General features: G+C 37.5%; 1 protein-coding gene across 1 annotated transcript; it reads right to left on the reverse strand.

The window, feature by feature from the left end:
• Positions 1–1,063: 1,063 nt before the first annotated feature.
• FBXO45 (F-box protein 45) lies at positions 1,064–22,446 on the reverse strand. Its single transcript, XM_010994418.3, has 3 exons — positions 21,788–22,446; positions 15,576–15,932; positions 1,064–4,288 (listed from the first exon to the last, which is right to left on the reverse strand). Exons 1-3 carry the CDS (start codon positions 22,100–22,102, stop codon positions 4,103–4,105), a joined length of 858 nt encoding a protein of 285 aa, XP_010992720.3. The 5' UTR covers positions 22,103–22,446; the 3' UTR covers positions 1,064–4,102.
• Between the last annotated feature and the right edge of the window lie 31 nt (positions 22,447–22,477).

A 22,477-nucleotide genomic window follows, 5' to 3' on the forward strand; every position in this document is an offset into this window, starting at 1 on the left:
CAATGTATTAAAAAATTCCTTGATTTAAATGTAAGCAATCACAGGTGGTTAATGTTTGTTTTAACTTTTTATTAAGAAACTAAAGCAAAAAAAGAATTTCAATAATTAATATACAGAGTTCTAATTTTAATTCTAAACAAATATGAAATCTACACCAAGAACTCAGTATTAAAGTTTACTACTATTTAAGAATAAAAGGGAATGGGTAAATGCATTCACAGCCATTATTTCTTCCTCACTAGCCTCAGATTTGCTTCACTTGGATAGAATACAAAGAGCATCTTTCTCATCTATCTTTTGTCACTATAGTCTGTAACTTCAGAGAAGCGATTTTCTTCCTACAGCAAACATGCAAGCACCTGACTACTGGTTTTGATTAAGTGGGCATAAAGATGAGTCCATCAGAGATCCTTTCGCAAGATGTTTAGGAGAGATAAAGACATAAATATAAATAAATTTATACAAGGTATAAAGTAATACAGCATGAATTAAGTATAGGTAAAATATAAAAACAAGGAAATTTCAAGGAAGGAGAGATTACATCTGGCTAGAGGAACCGAGGAATGCTTTATGAGGATAGTATTTGGGTTGGGTATGGACTGTTCCTTCCAGGAAGGCTTCAAAGTGGTTCTGATTGTGGTGGTCTTGATTCCTAAAAAGTAATATCAATACTAATCTTTAAAACTCAAGTTTCTATCTCATCAAACTGTTCATTTTAAAAAATGATCAAAAAATATAAATATTATAGTCTATATAAACAGCAGTTTGGGGACATAAATGAAAGTTTAATTATAACACTTCCTATACGGGTTAGGGCTCTGTTATTTTCAAAATTCTCTTTCCCAGGTCAAATCATATCTAAAAGGCAAAAGATGCCTAATCATGGAACCATAGCTTTAAGTATTCAACTGAGCAACACCTACTTGCTTTAGGTACCTTAACAAATCTATATCTAGACTTAGAGGAATAAGAATGAAGAAGATGAAATAAATGGTTTAACATTCAAGAGTCAGGTAATGAAAAAATAATGACAACTAAGAAATGATATATATTAAACACAGAATTCTTTGTATGAAAAGGTTTAATGAATTGTGAGCCATTGACCAATACAGACTTTAAGCCTTAATATTTCTTCTTTCCTATGTAAAACCGGGTAATTCAACCAGCCTATCAAGTTTGACAGAAGACCGTAGTATGAATAAGAGTAATAGTAATGTTTTCTTACCCATCTGCATGCTTCACTAAAGTTAAGAACCAAAGAGTGTCCCTGGTTTTCCAAGTCAACAAAGCAAATTCAATCACACATTTTTCCTGATCATAGTTTCAGTTGAAATACAACAAATACAACTTTGCCTTTCAATAGCACTTTTTGTCCATAGCACGAGCACTTTCCCATTATTTTCTTCTTTACCCTCAATATCCTTGTGAGGTAGTAAAGGGAGGGAACAAGGAAATTTTTTTTTTTCAGGTGAGAATACTTAGGCAGAATTTAGATGAGTGGTTCTCAATCTTAGCAGCATGTTGAAATCACTTAAGTTTTTAAAAAATCCTCATGGCCATGTTATATCCTAGATAAACATCAGAATCTTAGTGTAGGGAACCCAAGCATCAATATTTTTCAAAACATATATGACTCCAAAGCACAGCTAAGGTTGAGAACCATTGGTTTAGATGATTAATATTCAATCTTCAGATGCAACAGTCTTCCACCTAAATGCTGTTTCAGCACCAATGAAAAAGAGATTCCACTTCCTCAAACACTGTAACAGTTTGTCTTAGTATTCTGTACAGCTGCTATTGGTCTCCAGGAACAAGATAATTTACCAGTTATAAATGAAGGCTCTTTATTCCCCTGATACTCATGCAAAACATGAACCTCCATTTTATAAAATTTGCAAATGGGATATTAGAAAATTTAAACCTTTGAGATAAGAATGGCTTGTTGTTAAACATTTAGGCAATTATTTGATTCTAGGTTCAATATGCAATAACCATGTGTTTCTGTTTTCCATTCAGCACCTTCAAAAGTTTGTTGCAAATGAATGTTTACTAAGATAAAACAGAAGATATAAACAAAACTCTCAGCAAAAGCTCTTGGAATTGGCCGTATCACAATCTGAAAAAGAAACAAGTACTTAAAAGACCTTACAGTTCTAACTAGTTGAATCTTTATCCTGAGCCAGATCTCTTCTTTAATTAAATTTTAAACTTTGCCAAATCAAGTTGTTCTACATCAAAAAAAAAAAAATTCTGTAGCAGCTATATTCTCTAATACATTAAACATATAACTTTACTCTGTAGTATTAAATATGGTTTCTAGGTTTCTTCTTGATGTCAATATCAAAAAAAAAAAAATGATCTTTAACAGATTTCACCTTTAAGCAACATACCAAATCTACAACAAATACTTGTAAACACTTCAGGTGACAAAAATAAAATCTTTGTTCATGACTGAAATCCCTTGCTTCGTAGGAGTATTGATAATATTAACTCTCAGGGAGCTACCTAAGAATCCCAGCCAGCTGCTTGCTGTCCCTAATTTTATTAGATTCAAGACAAAATATGCATACAGCAAAACCTAAAAAGTACAAAGATTCCACTTGCCTTAGTCAATTCTTACCACAAAGATGTATCTGAAACCATACAATCTATACTTTCATACAGAAAGATGTTTGTTTCCTTTCTAACAAAAGAAAACCTCAGCTCATGTATGTTGAATTATTAATTTGAAATAGTATTAGTGAAATCAGATGTATAGTAAAAAATTCTGAAAAGGAATTAATGTTAAACTCTTCTACAATGAAACCTTCAAAATATTGCCAACCTGAAGTTTCCAGCATAAGGTGTTTTATTTCAAGTCCCATGGGGGCAATTATCTATAATAAGATTAAGAACATTCTTAAGCTGGGTTCAGGTTGGCACTGTTTCACGTGGGTGAGTAAACATTTTCTTGATAACCCCAATGAAGAGTTTGAGGCTTAGATTGTTGCATGATGTAAACAATATGAAATTAATAAAATTATAATATCCACAGAATTATAAAGTTACAAAATAAAAGAACCATTGATCAATTATTTTCTTAAGGTATGTGACTAACAGCTTTCATATTTGACAGCTATAAGAACAAATGGCAATGTTCTGTGTTCTTATGACACCCTTTCTCAGAAGGTCAAAAAATAAAACCAGATACTATAAGATGCATATTATTATTATTATTATTACTGATATATGTATGATTAGAAATAGATTTGCCTTCCCTCAATCTTAGCCAGGAGACTGAGTGATCTTTACAATAATTTTGATGGTTAAAAAAATAAACCAGACTGTAATAGCCATGGAAACTGTAAGCCAAATATAATACAAAATGAGCCAATACAACACATCTCCTCTTAAAATTCTCTTCTTTGTAGTTACCAAACTGTCCCTAAATGTTATTCTAATTTTGTACCATGTAGTGGTTTTAAAGAAATTGAACTAGAACAAAGCAACTCCTTTGTCCTATACTTTTTTTTTACAGTTTTTTTTTACACACAATAGTAATATACAACTTTTAAAATAGCTGCACAATTTTATATCTCACTGTTAGAGAAGTGCAGTCCAGGCAGACCATGCTTCTCAATATATTAAAAATATTAAATAAAATCCAACCAGTTTCATACTTTTCTAATAGTCAAGCTGGTTGGAAAAAAGGGTCTGGAGAAAAAACAGGCAGTTGTAAAATAGGATCAGTCTTTCTTCACAAACACACTACTTAAAACTCTTGCTATTTTCCTTATCTTATCCCTTTTCTAAGCTCTCACAATCTCTAAGCTCTCGCCTTAAAAGTTGGAAATAACACATTGCAATAACTTAGAGACAAAATCTGTTACAACATGCATATGTCAACTGCCCACTCAACCAACTGCAACCCTGAGGATTTTTCTGGCCCAGTAGAAAGAGGAAACACTAAGATAATCTCTGCTGTAGAGTTGCTTCTCCAGTTAACAACATCATGTGTTTTTCAGGATGTTTCTTGGGCATGCATGTATGACACTGTCACTTCAAGATTCTACTTTCCATAAGCAGGTATCTCCTCCACTCTTTCATCCCAAGAAAGCCACTGTCATCCATCTAAAGGTTTTCCAAGGTAAACCAAAGTCACTTCTGTGTTGCCATATACAGCAGAAACTGCTGGATATAAGCAGACCTTTGGAAGTCCTCTAAAGGCAACCCCCAGGAACTCATATCCACGTTCAAAAGCTAAAGTCTTATCTTCCATGTCCAAGATGACTCGAATTCTTTCTCCTATCTGCAAACAGACATCAAAAGAAGGTTAGAAGAAAACTCACCAAAGGCATAGCTAGAAGAAATCAATAAGCTGAAAATATTATTAAGAATATATATCTTGGGGTGGAGGGTATAGCTCAAGCAGTACAGTGCATGTTAGCATGCATGAGGTCCTGCGTTCAATCCCCAGTACCTCCACCAAAAAATAATAATAAATAAATAAATTTAAAAAGAGTATATATCTCAAAAGTTATCTAGAAAAACCAAAAGTTTTTCGGTCAGGGAGAAACACCTAGAAAAAGAACATACATCAATTTCACCACATACGTTTGGTATTTTTTTTTCAACTTAAGACTTGTGTGGGATCCATATTTAATACTAAAAATGTAAATATTCCTCCAGAACAGTTCCCAGATTTTATTTACTCTTTAAAGGCTTTTCTTAAGAAATTTACCACCAAAATCTAAAACTTGTTATATTTTACCAAAAAAGGCTACCTAAATTTTCTCACATTACTACAGTACATATGTACAATGGAATGTTATTCAACCTTAAAAAGAAATGAAATTTCAAAATGTGCTACGACATGAATGGTCCTTGAAAACATTATGCTAAAAGAAATAAGCCACACACAAAAATACAATTATTATATGATTCCACTTATATCAAGCACCTGGAATATAGACAGAAAATTGAATAGCAGTTACCAGAGGCTGGGGGTAGGGAGAAATGTAGAGTTATTGTTCAGTGGGCACAGAGTTTATGCTGGGAATGATGAAAAACTTTTGGTATATACAATGGTGATGATTACACAACATTGTGAATTTATTTAATGCCACTGAATTATACACTTACAAATAGTTAAAATAATAAATATTGTTGTGTATATTTTACAACAATAAAAAAATTACTATAATAAAATTTACATAGCCTTTAAAGTTTACAAAGCAGTTCTACAAATAATGTGGAACTTATATAATCATGAATAGCCAAATCTGACTATAGATTCTAAAGATGCAGAATAGGCTTATTAAACAAGCACTTTGTGGTCCACTACTCTGAAACACCTGTTTGTTATAAAAACAGCAGCATTGATTGTTAAACTAAACTTAAGAAACACAATTATCCAGTTCTTCCATTCGGAAAAATAAGCAAAGATATAGGGTGTTTTATCCTTATACTTTGTATATACTAGAGATTGTTGCATCTATATACTTGGAGGCAGGAAGTCCTAACTTTGTAATAACAAAATCATAATTTCATACTTCCCAATAATGATACCCCCTGCTGCTATCATTACTTTCCTTCATTGTATTTCCTATCAGAACTAACTACCAACATCTACTTTTTCCCTCTCTCCACCCAAATCACAGATTAACCCCATTCTATGGACCTAAGAACCTCCAAATCATCATCATCACTCCTATTACCAACAAAACATGGACAACAGAGATTAGACATAAAAAGCTAATAGTCTGGTATTTGTTTAGTGATTTGTATTATCTCGTTTAATTTTCTCATCAATCCTAGGAGCTATCCCTATTTTACAGAATATAAACATAAGAAAACAGAACCATTCCAGGTGAAATTTGCAAGTTTGCTTCACCTTTGACTAGGACACAGCAGACGTATACACACAGCACAGAGAGCAGAAAGGCAAAGTCTTACAGCTTTAGGTCAGAGGACAAAATGCAGAGACAGTAGAGAAACTGGAAACTTAGAGGAGGAACTCCAGAAGCAACAAAACCACAAAGAGGGTAAGTTACCAAGTCTGAGAATAAACTCTGCCCAAATCCTTGTGTGACCACTGTATTTACACAGGCACAGGGGAAACCCCCAGGGAAGCAGGCAGAAAAAGCAGCAGCTAGAAGCCAAAAAAACTGAACAAAGACATTAGCTGTGCATACTGTGGGGGAGACAGTTTACCGTTCCAGTCCAGACAAGTTAACTGCTTACTAGAACATAAAAAACTACCCTCTTCAGAAAAACAAAGCAGCTTCTAAAAGAACAAAACATTCCAAAGTTACTACCATATATTATCCACATGTCCAATTTTCAATTAAAAAATTACTGGGTATGAAAAGAAACAAGTAAGTGCAACTGATACTCATGGGGAAAAAAGCAGTAGAAACAGACTCCAAGTGGGCCCTAGATGTTGGATTTGGCAAAGATTTCAAAGTAGTTATTATAAAATATATATAAAGAATTAAAGAAAAATATAGTACTAATAAATGAACAAACAGAGATCTCAATAGAGAAATGGAAACTATAAAAAAGAGCCAAATGAAAATTTTAGAGTTGAGGAGCACAGTAACCAAAACTCATTAGCCTGGCTCAATAGCAGAGCTGAAGTGACAAGAAGAAAAAAACATCTATGAACTTGAAGACAGAGTAACAGAAATTAACCCATCCAAAAAGCAGAGAGAAGAAAGCACAGCTTCAGAGACACAGAGACAAGGACAATGTCCCACAGAGATAAGGACAATGTCCTTGTCCAACAATTACATTAAATATAAATGGACTAAAGACTCAAATCAAAAGGCAAAGATTTTAAGACTGGGTTAGATAAAAAGCAAGATCTAATTATATGCCATCTGGGAGACTCAATTTAAATACAAAGATAAATTAAAAGTAAAAGGATGAGGGAAAAGAGATACTTTGAAATAGTAATCATAAGAAAGCTGGATTGGCTATATTGATATCAGACAAAATAGATGCAAAGACAAGGAATATTACTAGTCAAAGAAGGTCATTTCATAACGATAAAAGAGTTAACCAGGTAGGCAGACATAACAATTACAAATGTATATACACCTAATTACAGAGTTCCAAAACACATGAAGCAAAAACAGACAGAACTGAAAGAAGAGATAGATAAATTAGCAATTATTATTGAAGATTTCAATACTCCTCTTGGTAAATGATAGAACAGGTATAAAGAAAATACAGAAATCATATAGAAGACTTGAGACTACCAAGTTGACCTAATTGCCCTTTATAGTTTATTCTATCCAACAACAGAATATACATTCAAAGACGCGTGGGACACTCATCAAGATAAACCATATGCTGGATATAAAACATGTGTCAGTAAATTTAAAAGGACTGAAATCATACAGTATGTTCTCTAAAAAACAAAGAATAAAGGATTTTCACCACAAAATCATTACAAGGCTAGTCACAGGATTTTATCTTCAGTGATTCTTAAGTCCAGACACCTGCTCCTTAGGTATTTGCAGAGTCTGAAAGGACCGTAAGGAAAGGATTCTCTGAAAGAAAACACTTCCAGGCTTTTATACCTCAGGAAATGGGATATATTTTTAGTTCTTCTACTTTATTATGCCTGACTTGAGGTCATAACCAAGGCTAGAGCTTTCAAACCACATGTTCCTCTGAAATGTGCGATCTATAATTTCTTAAAATTTCCAATTTCTTACCAGGTTATTGTGTTTTAGATTCTGCTTAATCTATGGTAATCATGTAGCTTTTACAAATAAGAACTATAATTTTAACCCTAGAATCAAGTGAGTATGGCTTAAGGTGAAGATGAAAAGAATTTTAAAATGCAGTAGTTTGCCTGAACTCGCCTGTCCTTAAAGAAATCACTAACACCTCCAGTGGCTTTGAATCCAATCCACAGATTAATGAGTATCAGAGAGTGAATGTGTATGTACATGCACATAAGTGCATTTGTGGGGGTGAGGTATCTAGAAGTAGATTTAGATATGCCACAGTATAAGAAAGATGACAATCCAGAGCGTAAGTTGGCAAACTATGGCTCCTGGGCCTAATCTGGCTTAAGGTCTATAAATAAGGTTTATATTTAAGGTTTATACAAGGTCTATGTTCACTCATTTACATAATATATGGCTGCTTTTGTGTGATAACAACGAAGTTGAGTAGTTGTGAGAAACAGTATGGACCACAAAGTCTAAAATATTTACTATCTGGCTCTATAGAGAAAAAGTTAGCCAACCCGATTTAGAGTTAAGATGACTGCTCAAATTGAGTATGTATTAGGAAACAAATACTGAGATACTAAAAGATTATTATCAGAGTATCCAAAAAAGCCCAATTACATTATTTATTTAAAAGTTACCAGGAGACGGAGAAGATGGTGGAGTAGAAGGACGCTCGCAGGTCACCCTCTCCCACAAATACACCAAGACCCACATCTACAGACCCACTCAGCCAACCAGAGCACCTGCGGAACTCCGACAGAACATCGCCCTCTTCAAAAGATAAAGACGCCAAAAATCTGGTAGGAGAAAAGGAAAAAAAGAAAGAACAAAAGGCAAAGCAGCGCGGGACGGGTCCCGCGGGGAGGGAGCGGCAAAGGAGGACTGACGCTCGCTCGCTGGGTCTCCCCTCTCCAACTGAGAGGCCAGCGGGACGGAGGGGGAGCCTCCGAGGCTCGGATCTGTACAGAGCAGCCCTTGACTAACAGAACTAAGTTAAACGGGCACAGAGCGTCCCCCCAACACCCAGCCTGAGACAGGCCGGCAGCGGCGGGCAGGGCCAGGCTGCACAAGCCGGGCGGAGGACGGGGGCGGCTGCACAGAGGCAGCCCTGGGGGACTGCAAGGGGCTGCGTGCTGTGGCTGTGGGTGCACAGGGCAGAACAACCTGGGCCCTCCATAAAACAGCAAGGTTGATGTGCTCTCGGGGGAAGGGTGCACACCCCCACCTCTGAAAACCCGCGGAAAGTTTTCGGGGGAAGAGAGGCGGGGCTCAGGCACAGCCGCCATATCCTCCGCGCTGAGCACCCAGGCGGGGGCGGGGCGAAACCTGCATCCGCACGGAAGGGCTTAGCAGCCTCAAAGGCCAGACTGAGACCGGCCTGCAGCCCGGGGCAGATAGGATGCTTCCATCCTGGTCCCTCAGAGAACTTGCTCCACAAAGACAAACAAGGAGCTGGGTTTTGGCTCGGAGCAGGGACAGGGCTGTTCCTCGGTCTTCCCCGAGCCCACCTGCGGAGCACCGACCAGGGCGGAGCGCCGACCAGGGCAGAGCGCTCAGCCGCACAGAGAGCGGAGCTACCAGCGGCGCAGGTAGAGGGAGAGCGGCCCCCCCGCCTTTCGGGCAGGAACACAGCCCCTGACCGAGTTGCTGGGAGGGGGCACAACCCGCCCTTCTACCTGGCCAGTCTGCAACATCTGACTGCGGCATCCGGAGGGGCAGCGACCCGCCCGCCCACAGCAGAGAGCTGCACCTGACCCAGTGTTAGGAGGAGGCGCGATCTGCTTGCCGACAGGTGCTGGGAGCAGCACAGAAGAGGGCGCCAACGGAGGGCCTCTGAAAACATCAAGCTGAGCTTCCAAAACAGGACGAAGACAGAAAGACTTCACATTAAAAACACAGACTCCAGGAGAACACCGACAAACCCTCCCCCCACCCTTTTTTTTTAATCTGTTTTTACCTGTTCTATTTTCTATTACTCTCTTAATTTTTACTTCTTAATTCATTTCTATTTCTCTTGGGTTTTGATGTCCTGCTATTGATTAGACACAGGTTTCAAATACATGTATTCATCTCCCCCCCCCTTTTTTTGTAAAGGTTTTAAAAGGACGTCTCAAGCCGATTAATACTCTGCTTCAACTCACTCTTCTATTATTCATTATACACTGTTTTCAAACCCTCTTTCTCCCTTCTTTTAAAATTCTTTCTCTCTCTCTCATTTTTTTCCTTTCTTTCCTAAGTTCTATTCCTAAATAGGCATTAGATAGATAAAATCCTTAAGGACCAAAATAAACAACTGATACTCCATAAACCACAGTGCCAAAGAGGTATGAGCAAGATGAAGAAGCAGAAAAACCTTTCCCAATTAAAAGAACAAGAGAAATCCCCTGAAAGAAAGATCAACGACATAGACATCGATAGCCTACTAGATCAAGATTTCAAAAAAGGAGTGATCGAATTGCTGAAGGAATTAAAAGAGATAGTGTTTAGAGATATAAAATATGTCAAAAATGAAATTGAAGCTATAAAGAAGAACCAAGTAGAATGGTTAAACTCATTGACAGAGATGAGGAATGATCTAATAGCTGTGCAAAGCCGACTAGATAATGCAGAGGAACAAATTAGTGATCTAGAAGACAGGGCAATAGAAAGCACCCATTCAGAAGAACTACAAGATAAGCAAATAAAAAATAATGAAAATAGCATAAGGGACCTATGGGATAATATAAAGCGTCCCAATCTTCGCATAATAGGGGTCCCAGAAGGAGAAGAAAGATCAAAGGGGATTGAAAAGGTTTTTGAAGAAATCATGACTGAAAACTTCCCAAACTTAAAGAAGGAATCAGATATCCAAGTACAGGAAGCTCAGAGGGTCCCAAACAGGAAGAACCCAAATAGACCCACATCAAGATATCATAATCAAGATGGCCAGAGTCAAGGATAAAGAAATGATTCTAAAGGCAGCAAGAGAAAAGCAAAGAGTAAGTTACAAGGGAACCCCCATAAGGCTCTCAGCTGATTTCTCTACACAAACACTACAGGCCAGAAGGGAGTGGCAAGATATATTCAAAGCCCTGAATGAAAAAAAGATGCAGCCTAGGATCCTTTATCCAGCAAGGCTATCCTTGAGGATAGAAGGAGAAATAAAGAGTTTCACAGACAAAAAAAAGCTGCAGGAGTTTAGCAACACTAAACCCATGCTAAAAGAAATATTGAAAGGGCTATTCTAAATAGAAAAGCAGCAGGATGCTACAGAAATGAGAAACACACAACTGGAAAGGTGATAACTCATGAATTACAAATAAAGTAAACATGAAATTATAAAAGAAGACATACAAATTACTGAGAGTGGGAGAGGGAGGCAGGGAAATATAGAATATTTTTTTCTTTCTTTTTTAAATTTTTTTAACAGTAGGATGGGTTTGAGATTATGTTACTATCAGTTTAATAAAAAGTTATAGTAATGGGTTGATAGATTTACAAAAAAGGGTAACCACAAGCCAAAAATTTACAAAGGAGTCACAAAAATTAAATAAAATCCATGATAATACAAAGGAAAATTACCAAACCACAAAAGGAAGAAGAAAGGAACAAAGAGGATATACCAATTCAACTGCAAAGATAAGTTCAAAATGGCAATAAACACACATCTATCATTAATTACGGTAAATGTTAATGGACTAAATGCTCCAGTCAAAAGACACAGAGTGGCAGACCGGATAATAAAGCAAGAACCTTCAATATGCTGCATACAAGAGACCCACTTTAGGGAGAAGGACACATATAGATTGAGAGTGAAAGGATGGAGAAGGATATTCCATGCAAATGGAAAAGCCAAAAAAGCAGGTGTTGCAGTACTGATTTCAGACAAAATAGACTTTAAAACAAAGGCCATAAAGAAAGATAAAGAAGGACATTTTATAATGATTAAAGGAGTGATACAAGATGAGGATATTACACTCGTTAATATATATGCACCCAATATAGGAGCACCTAAGTACATACAAGAATTACTAACAGAGATAAAGGGGGATATTGATGGGAATACAATCATAGTTGGAGATTTTAACACTGCATTAACATCACTAGACAGATCTTCCAGACAGAAAATAAACAAGGCAACAGAGAAATTAAATACTACAATAGAAAAACTAGATTTGGTGGATATTTTCAGAACATTACACCCCCCAAAAATAGGATATACATTCTTTTCAAGTGCACATGGAACATTTTCCAGGATCGATCATGTGCTTGGGCACAAAAGAAACCTCAACAATTTTAAGAAGATAGAAATTATCTCAAGCATCTTTACTGACCACAATGCCGTGAAACTGGAAATCAACAACAGAGAAACAAAGGAGAAAAAAAGGAAAGCATGGAGATTAAACAATATGTTATTGAAAAAACAATGGATCAATGAGGAAATCAAAGCTGAAATTAAAAAATACCTTGAGACAAATGACAATGAAAGCACAACCACTCAAAACCTATGGGACACAGCAAAGGCAGTGCTAAGAGGGAAGTTTATAGCGATACAGGCCTTCCTCAAAAAAGAAGAACAATCTCAAATAAACAATTTAACCCACCACCTGAATGAATTAGAAAAAGAAGAACAAAAAGCCCCAAAAAGCAGCAGAAGGAAGGAAATAATAAAGATCAGAGAGGAATTAAATACAATAGAGATTAACAAGACCATAGAAAAAAATCAACCAAACCAAAAGCTGGTTTTTTGAAAAAGTAAATAAAATCGACAAACCTCTGGCCAAACTCACAAAGCAGAAAAAAGAGAGAGCACAAATTAGCAAAATAAGAAAGGAAAATGGAGAAATTACAACAAACAAAATAGAAATACAGAATATCATACGAGACTATTATGAAAAACTATATGGAACCAAACTGGATAACCTAGAGGAGATGCACAAGTTTCTGGAAACATACTGTCCACCAAAACTGAATCAAGAAGAATCTGAACACTTGAACAATCCGATCACTACAAAGGAAATAGAAATAGCAATTAAAAACCTGCCTACAAATAAAAGTCCAGGACCGGATGGCTTCACCGGGGAATTCTACCAAACATACAAAGAAGAACTCATACCAGTCCTTCTCAAACTCTTCCAGACGATTGAAAAGGAGGGAATACTCCCAAACTCATTCTATGAATCCACCATCACCCTGATACCAAAACCAGGCAAAGACACTACAAAAAAAGAGAATTATAGGCCAATATCGCTGATGAACATAGACACCAAAATCCTCACCAAAATTTTAGCAAATAGAATCCAACAACACATAAAAAAGATTATACATCATGACCAAGTGGGGTTCATCCCAGGGACACAAGGCTGGTTCAACATACGCAAATCAATCAGTGTAATACATCATATCAACAAGAGAAAGGACAAAAACCACATGATCATCTCAATCGATGCATAAAAAGCATTTGATAAAATTCAACACCCATTTATGATAAAAACTCTCGCCAAAGTGGGTATAGAGGGAACGTATCTCAACATAATAAAAGCTATATATGACAAACCTACAGCCAGCATAGTACTCAACAGTGAAAAACTCAAAAGCTTTCCACTAAAATCTGGGACAAGACAAGGATGCCCACTATCACCACTCCTATTCAACATAGTCCTGGAAGTCCTAGCCACAGCAGTCAGGCAAGAGAAAGAAATAAAAGGGATCCAAATTGGAAAAGAAGAGGTAAAAGTGTCATTATATGCTGATGACATGCTACTATATATAGAAAACCCTAAAAGGTCCACACAAAAGCTACTAGAGCTGATTGAAGAATTCAGCAAGGTAGCAGGTTACAAAATTAACGTTCAAAAATCAGTTGCATTTCTTTACACTAACGATAAATCAACAGAAGAAGAAAGTAAAGAAACAATCCCCTTTAAAATAGCACCCAAAGTAATAAAATATCTGGGAATAAATCTAACCAAGGAGGTGAAAGAATTATACACAGAAAACTATAAACCATTGATGAAGGAAATTAAAGAAGACTTTAAAAAATGGAAAGATATTTCATGCTCTTGGACTGGAAGAATCAATATTGTTAAAATGGTCACACTGCCCAAGGCAATCTACAGATTTAATGCAATCCCTATCCAATTACCCAGGACATATTTCACAGAACTAGAAAAAATCATAATAAAATTCATATGGAACCATCAAAGACCTAGAATTGCCAAAGCATTACTGAAGAGAAAGAAAGAGGCTGGAGGAATAACTCTCCCAGACTTCAGACAATACTATAGAGCTACAGTCATCAAGACAGCATGGTATTGGTACCAAAACAGACATATAGACCAATGGAACAGAATAGAGCCCAGAAATGAACCCACAAACTTTTGGTCAACTCATCTTCGACAAAGGAGGCAAGAATATACATTGGAATAAAGACAGTCTCTTCAGCAAATGGTGTTGGGAAAACTGGACAGCAGCATGTAAAACAATGAAGCTAGAACACTCCCTTACACCATATACAAAAATCAACTCAAAATGGATTAAAGACTTAAACATAAGACAAGATACAATAAACCTCCTAGAGGAAAACATAGGCAAAACATTATCTGACATACATTTAAAAAATTTTCTCCTAGAAGAAATAAAAGCAAGAATAAACAAATGGGACCTAATGAAACTTACAAGCTTCTGCACAGCAAAGGAAACCAGAAATAAAACAAGAAGAAAACCTACGGAATGGGAGAAAATTTTTGCAAGTGAAACCGACAAAGGCTTGATCTCCAGAATATATAAGCAGCTCATACGACTCAATAAGAAAAAAATAAACCCAATCCAAAAATGGGCAGAAGACCTAAACAAGCAATTCTCCAAGGAAGACATACAAATGATCAAAAAGCACATGAAAAAATGCTCAGTATCACTAATTATCAGAGAAATGCAAATCAAAACTACAATGAGGTATCACCTCACACCAGTCAGAATGGCCGTCATTCAAAAATCCACAAATGACAAATGTTGGAGAGGCTGTGGAGAAAGGGGAACCCTCCTACACTGCTGGTGGGAATGCAGTTTGGTGCAGCCACTATGGAAAACAGTGTGGAGATTCCTCAAAAGACTAGGAATAGACTTACCATATGACCCAGGAATCCCACTCCTGGGCTTGTATCCAGAAGGAAATCTACTTCAGGATGACACCTGCACCCCAATGTTCATAGCAGCACTATTTACAATAGCCAAAACATGGAAACAGCCTAAATGTCCATCAACAGGTGACTGGATAAAGAAGAGGTGGTATATCTATACAATGGAATACTACTCAGCCATAAAAACCGACAACATAATGCCATTTGCAGCAACATGGATGCTCCTGGAGAATGTCATTCTAAGTGAAGTAAGCCAGAAAGAGAAAGAAAAATACCATATGAGATCACTCATATGTGGAATCTAAAAAACAAAAAGAAAAACAAACAAACAAACAAAAACACAGCGTAAATAAAGGACAGAAATAGACTCACAGACAGAGAATACAGACTTGTGGTTACCAGGGGGTGGAGGGTGGGAAGGGATAGACTGGGATTTCAAAATTGTAGAATAGACTACACTGTACAGCACAGGGAAATATACACAAAATGTTATGATAACTCACAGAGAAAAAAATGTGACAATGAGTGTGTATATGTCCATGAATAACTGAAAAATTGTGCTGAACACTGGAATTTGACACAACATTGTAAAATGATTATAAATCAATAAAAAATGTTAAAAGTTACCAAAAAGACAAACAATGCTGCTATGTAAAATTTTATAAATTTAAAACAAATTAAGGCATGATTTAACAAAGGCTCACTTCCCAGAAAATACCCAGTTTCTCACCTGATATTTTGGTGCATTGTTGCACTGTGGAAAACTGCCATTGACTTCTCCATTATGTAGTAGATTATTGTCCACCAGATTCCAGCCCCAGCTCTGGTCATCACTACCCAGCAGCGCCACATAACCTTGGCATTGCATGGGGGCCCGTTTTGTGGCAATTCCAATCACTGCCACAGTGCCCAGAGGGCCCTCCCACCACACTTCCCAAGCATGGCGGCCCTCACTGAAACCAATCTTGGTCCTTGCACCATCAGTGCTTTGAGCGATGGGGTTTCGATGTAAAGTAAAGCCATTCTTCTTAATGTAGACATTCCTCGAGCAGTCATTAGTGCTGAAGGCATGTTGGAAAGCACGTATCTGAAAAGATGAAAAACAGACCAAAGAAACAGAAATTTGACTTTTTTAAACATTAAAAAGTACCCAAACTTTAGGCTACATGTTTTTCAACAATAAAGTTATATACTTTAAGTAAGACAATAAGCATTTCCAAAAAATGGCTCAAGTTTCAGGATGGGATACTAACATAATAAATTATACAACATTAAAAATAAAACTGCCAATTGTTTCATTACTGACAAAAATTCTAAACAATAGTATAATCTCTCCAGATAGACTTCTTAAAACATCAAAAGATATACACACGAATCTATATTTTAGAGATAATACTGAAATGTTTATGGGTGACAATGGTATCTGGAAATTGCTCTGAAATATTCAGAAATGGAGTGGGAAAGTGGGTGGCATAAACATGAAACTAGATTTTCCAATAATTAATCATTGGTAAAGCTTGGTAATGGGTATAGGGAGGTTCATTAAATTGTTTCCTTTACGCTTGTTTATTGATATTTTTACATAAAAAAGTTATGCAAATATGCACAGTTTTCATGTTGGCAATGCTGTCACCAAAAACAATTGTATTTTAAGTAAAATAGAGAACTTAGTCATAGCAGCTCTTAAGTTGATGAAAACTTTTAATAACCACAAACTATCTTAAATCCTCAGCCTCTTTGCTAGGCATTACTCATACACTGAGACATCACCACTCTCATTTTACTAAATCAAATAATCCCCTAGATAGCATTTAAATTCAACCACTAAAATTTATGCAGAGTTAGTCATTAACAGCAGCTACCACTGACAGGACATGTTAGCTGAACTTCAGTAATTATCAGTTTTTTAAGCCTCTAAAATAAAGACAGTATGAAAATTGCTACTTTGTACAAGTAATAACAATCTCTCATTTTTAATAACTTAAAGTTTTTGGTTTGTATTTTTTTTAGAAAATCCCCTCTTTATTCAAACTACCCAAAAGCAGCTAAAGACTGGGACCTACTGCTTTAGTTAACCAAATAAATCAACTCCAGAATCACAGAATTTCAACATTAGGAAAGATTTTGAAGTTCACCTAGTTCAACTCGGGGGTAAGGACATAGACATAGAAGTAAACAGCTAGTTAATACAAGAGCCCCAAAGAGAAGTCAAGTATCCAGCCCCCACATCCAGTGTTCATTGCTGCACTCCAGAGCACAGATTAAAAAACAACCGAAAAACTTCCTTGGTTCAGGTATCCCTTGTCTTCATAAGGATGAAGTAAACTCAAGTATACCTACATTTTTTCCTTTCTGTTCTTATTATAACATACTTTTAAGCTCCTAAAAGTGCTATACACACCACAACCACCTGATTCTAGTAAGAAATATCTTGAAAAAAAATTTAATCTAACCTAAATTGATCAAATCCAACAGAGGACAGAAGAGCATGTTAAGCAACACCATGGGAATGAAATATGAAAAACCCAGACTGAGGGAATTTCTACAGGGTAAACAACCTAGTTTAATTTCTATATCAGCACCTTTATTATACCTCATCCTAGTTCAGTCACCTTTGATAGTTTCGTACTGACTACCATATCAACTGTAAATTCTTCTGCCTGGCCTTCAAAGCCTTCAGATCTGATTCCTCCTATTTCCCTTTCTAATTTCATATTGTCCTCCTTGTCTGTGGCATCATATCTGCTTTCCTCCTCCCACATATCCTTTAAGACCAGCTCTAGTCTTACCACCTCAGTGAAGCTACTCTTAATCAAGAATCCCTGCCTGATTCCTGTCTCCTGAATTCCCACCCACCATGGTTTGCACTATGCAACATTTAATTGTTACACACCCCATCCACTCGACTCTAGTTAAAAATATCTTGCAAAAAAATCTAACTTAACCTAAATTGATCAAACCTCTATAGGAAATAACAGAGAGCATGTTAAGCAACACCATGGGAATGAAATCAGCAAATCTAGACTGAGGGAACCTCTACTGGGTAAACAACTCGGTTTCTTCCACAAGTAAGTCGCAGCAGTGGGAGGTGAAAGAGATGGAGGGTATATCTGAAGACTAAAATAGCCTTAAAAGATATATCAACTGTTTGTCATGGGAATCTTATATAGATCTTGCTTAAATAAATTGAAAATTAAAGATACAACATTTGACATTTATGAGACAATTGGAAAATTGAACACTATGCTTTTTATATTAAGGAATTATTATTTATTTCTTTACACATGAGATGTAATAATGGTATTGTGATTAAGTGTCCTTATCTTTTTAGAGATGGATACTAAAAAAATCAGATAAAATGGAAAAATAAATGCATAAACAAATAAAAACAATCTATAGTTTTTGCTGCACAGTTTCATGTACAACCTGGATTTTGCATTATTAGAGCAAACAGCTTTAAGATCTAGTTTAGGTTGTAAGTCTGAAATTTAGAGAATTATAGTGAGATGCCAAGTATGACTAGAATAATTGATGTTACTTGGTAATATGTAAAATATGAATATTTTACATATTTTTAAAATATTAAAAAGACAAATCCTAGTTACATTGACAAATGTAAAAGACAAATCCTAGTTAAAAAGACAAATCCTTTAAAAAGACAAATCCTAGTTACATTGACAACTCCAAATACTTTCCAGTTTTATGCTATCCTAAGCCTGTTCTCATCGTTTTCTCAGTTACCCAGGCTCCCTGGAAATCTTGTTTGACTCTTCCTTCTTCCTCATCCCACTCACCCAGCCAGCTGTCTACCTATGTGCACTTGTTTTCTTGCAGTTTGTCTCCCAGCCAACCCCTTCTCTGCTCTATATACTTGTTTGGGTGTTAAGTACCTCTGGTATAGGCACCAACTCCTGCCTTCTCAAATTCATCTTATGGCCTAGTTTTTCTAAAGCACAGCTCTTAATTTGTCACTCCTTTGTTCAAATCTCTGTGGTTTACAACTGTAAAACAAAGCCCAAACTATATACTGAAGGCTGTATGTCAAGGACCTCCATGATATATCATTTCAGCTTACCTTTACAATCATACTTCCCATCTAACCAGACGATTTTATATCTTTAGTCTCTCCTCTAAGCTCCAAAATGTAACAGATGCCTAGCTGAAATCTCTTGGATGTTTCAAAAGCACTGTAAATCCTACACTACCAAAACTGAACTCATTGTTATTCCTCCAAAATCTAGCCCAGGTGATCCTTATATTATGTAAGCCAGATACCTAAGAGTCATCCTTAGCACCTCCCTCTTCCTCATGCCTATTTCAAATCTATTGCAAAGTCCTGTTGATTTTATTTCCTAAATCTCTCCTAAATTTCTGCCCATCTCTTTTACTACATACTTCATACTACTCATATTTCTAAGGTACCCCTCCAACCTGTTCTCAATTCTGAAGTTAGAAATAACCTTTTAAAAATGGAAAAATGTCTTAATACCAATCCCCCACTTCTAACCCCCTCTTGCTTATAATTTAAAATGGCTTCGTTTTGTTTGGCCTCAGTCTGCCTCTTCATCTTATCTCAAACTGGCCTTACCTTTGCTCTCTATACTCCAGCCACACTGATTATTTTCTGTCCCTCATACTCATCCCTCCTGGAAGGCTCTTCTTTCACTCTATGGCCTATTTATCCTTATCCTTCAGGTCTCAGTTCATGCATTAGTTCCTCAGAGAAAGCCTTCCCTGACCTCCCTATTTAGGTCAAATTCTTCATTATTGACATTCAGAGCACCATATATCTACCCTTCATAGTACTTAACACAAACACAATTTTACAACTAAGTGACTATTTGATTAATACCCACTTCCCCCCACTAGACGGTAAGCTTCATATGGAAAGGCATTCATAAGAGTTTGTATCTGTTTTTATTCATCATTGCATCTAAACTCAGCATAGTGCCTAGTATTCATATTTTTTAAAATATAAATATATGCTGTACAAGCCCTCTGCTTTCCATTGTCCTGCTTTTGTTCACGGTATTTCCTCTTAGTAAAATGTTCAGATTCTCCTTATCTTTAAAATTCAGCTCAAATACAATCTCAACTTCAAACCTCCTCCAATCCTCCACTCAACTTGTAAATCTTTCACTTAACTTCTATCATATATATTTTTTAATATCTCTAACAGTTATGAATAATTTCTACCATTTTTAAGTAATAACCACTAGTTATTTCTATACCTTTTTTTCTCCTCTATTAGACTGAGGACTTCCCTACTAGGCTATCTGACTCCTTTTGAATTAATCTTTTATCTTCAAGATATTCAAGAAAAGTCCTGCAACATCTGAAAGTATATGTGATAGTACAAGTCTGTAATACCTACAGTGCATGTAATACAAAGGCATACTATTAAAAACTTAAGAAACCTAAAATATCTGGGAGGATACAAAAGAAGTAAGTAAAACAGGTTGCCTCCAGCCTAGGTAGTGGGGGCACAAGGATGAAAGGAAGGCATTTTTCTTTATATCACTTTGCTTTGCTTGAATGTTGACTCACATAAAAAGATTATCTATTACATATTATTACATGAATCTTGTATCATGTGAACATATCTATTATAGACCAATTATAAAAATGTCTTAATTAAAAATAAGTAAAAGCAATAAATATTATGGAAAACAAAAAACTAAATAAAACTTATGAAACCTACATGTTTATCAGCCACAGTAGGACAAAACTGCAATCTTCTGCACTCTACTTTATGAATTACTAGAATCCATTGAGTATCTATCATGTATAAATACTGCCCTCGTGAATTAACATGTTATTTCACTTAATAGAAAAACAATTTGACAGTTAACATATTTAAGAGCAATATTCCTTATCTTATTAAACTAAAATATGTTCTATTACAGAAGAATAAATTTTACATCTATTTCACGTGGAAAAAAATTTACTCCTCACTCTGGCCCCACTGGCAGGCTAGCATTTAAAAGGGATGTTTTCCCTTTTTAGTTATTAATGTATTTTTGTTTACCAGCATTCTAGGTCAGACTTTATCCTCTCTCATATTTGCTGTTGGTGACTGCTATACTGAATAGCTGTTTCCATCCAACTGAACCCAAGTTTAGGTGCTTTTGTTTATACTGCTTGAAGAATCCTCTCAGTTCTACCATGACTTGCTACCTGACATTTTTATTTGTATATAAAGGCAAGACTAAGCACAAGAATCTCGCAGGAAAAAAAGACAGCAAAAATGAAATTAGCATGTTAGATGACAAACAGAACAGAAAAGAGACACACACCATCAACGTGAAACTATGAAAAAGTTGGCAAGGAAGTAGCCAATAATAGTGGAACATGGCAGTATCATGACGTTTAACTGGTGCCAACGGGAGGATGTTCTATTAAAACCTGTATCTTGAAAGTTAGGATGCTTTGGACCACACTCATTTATAAGCCTGTAACATAGCAGAGGGAATTAAAGAATACCTGGACGAAAACAAAGAAAAAAGGGTTATAAATCAGAGCTTGGAAAAGGTGAAGTGAAAGCAAACATCTTAGAAACTAAGCCGATATTAAGGCAGTCGAAATGATCTAATAAAGGGCAGAAAGAAAAATAAGATTAGAGTATTGAAAGGTACAACAATGGGGGTGGTCTGTTTTTAAGGGCAAAGACTTTGGAAAGTAGAACTGAGTGATGGAAACCAGGTAGGGGAAACCATCCGATGCTTTAAAAACTGTATCACGAAAGTAGGGTGGGTTAAGGAGCAAAACTTCAATCCAGAGAGATCTTTATGGTAGGGGGAGTTGAGTTAAGGTATTGACTGGAGCGGTGGAAAGGCGGGATGGTGAGGCGAGACTTCTGACTCAGAAGCTTAGCTGAGAAGCACTGAAAACAGCGCGGAGAAGCGGGACTGGGGTCAGCGGCGTGGCGCGGGGCTCCCTCACCTTGGCCTTGTAGCTGGGCAGGTTGCAGAGGATGTCCGTGCGCAGAGCCTCCTCTGCCAGGCTGCGGGCGCACAGGCTCCGCCACACCTCGCTGTTCTCATCGCCGTGCAGGCAGCGGTACCAGTGCTTGCACACCAGGGCGCAGCTCCGCAGCTCGGATAGCTCCAGGTAGGAGAACACCAACTCTAGCACCCGGCTGGGAAGCCGGCCCCCGATCCCCCCGGCCCCGGCGCCCGGGCCGGCGCCCGCGCCGCCGCCGCCGCTACAGCCAGCGCCGCCCGAGGCTGCCCCAGCCCCCGGGGCCGGCGCCGCCATCGCCTCACCAGCCGGCCCGAGGGCCGCCGCCGCCGCCGCTTCCCCCCGTCTCTGCTTGGGAGGCCAAGCCTCGCCTTGAGACCTGAGCAGCTCGCTCACCGCCCCTTTCACAGCCAACCGCCCGGCCCCTCCACCACTCCCGCCCCTGCCCGGGGGCGTCCGCCGCGCGCCCCGCCTCACTGAGGGCAGACGCACCGGCCGCACGGGCGTCCCCCGCCCCTCCCTCGCGGCTCAGCACGAGCGCTGGAACCGCCCGACTCGCAAGGCCTCCCCGCGGCGCGCCGGTGGCTCCGCCATACGGGTTAAGGGCACGAAGCAAGGGCGCACGCCCAGCTCGCGCGCGGTTCCTTTCGGCCCCGGATGTGACTGTTTGGC

Source organism: Camelus dromedarius, chromosome 2, assembly GCF_036321535.1.
Source record: "Camelus dromedarius isolate mCamDro1 chromosome 2, mCamDro1.pat, whole genome shotgun sequence".
NCBI lineage: Eukaryota > Metazoa > Chordata > Mammalia > Artiodactyla > Camelidae > Camelus > Camelus dromedarius.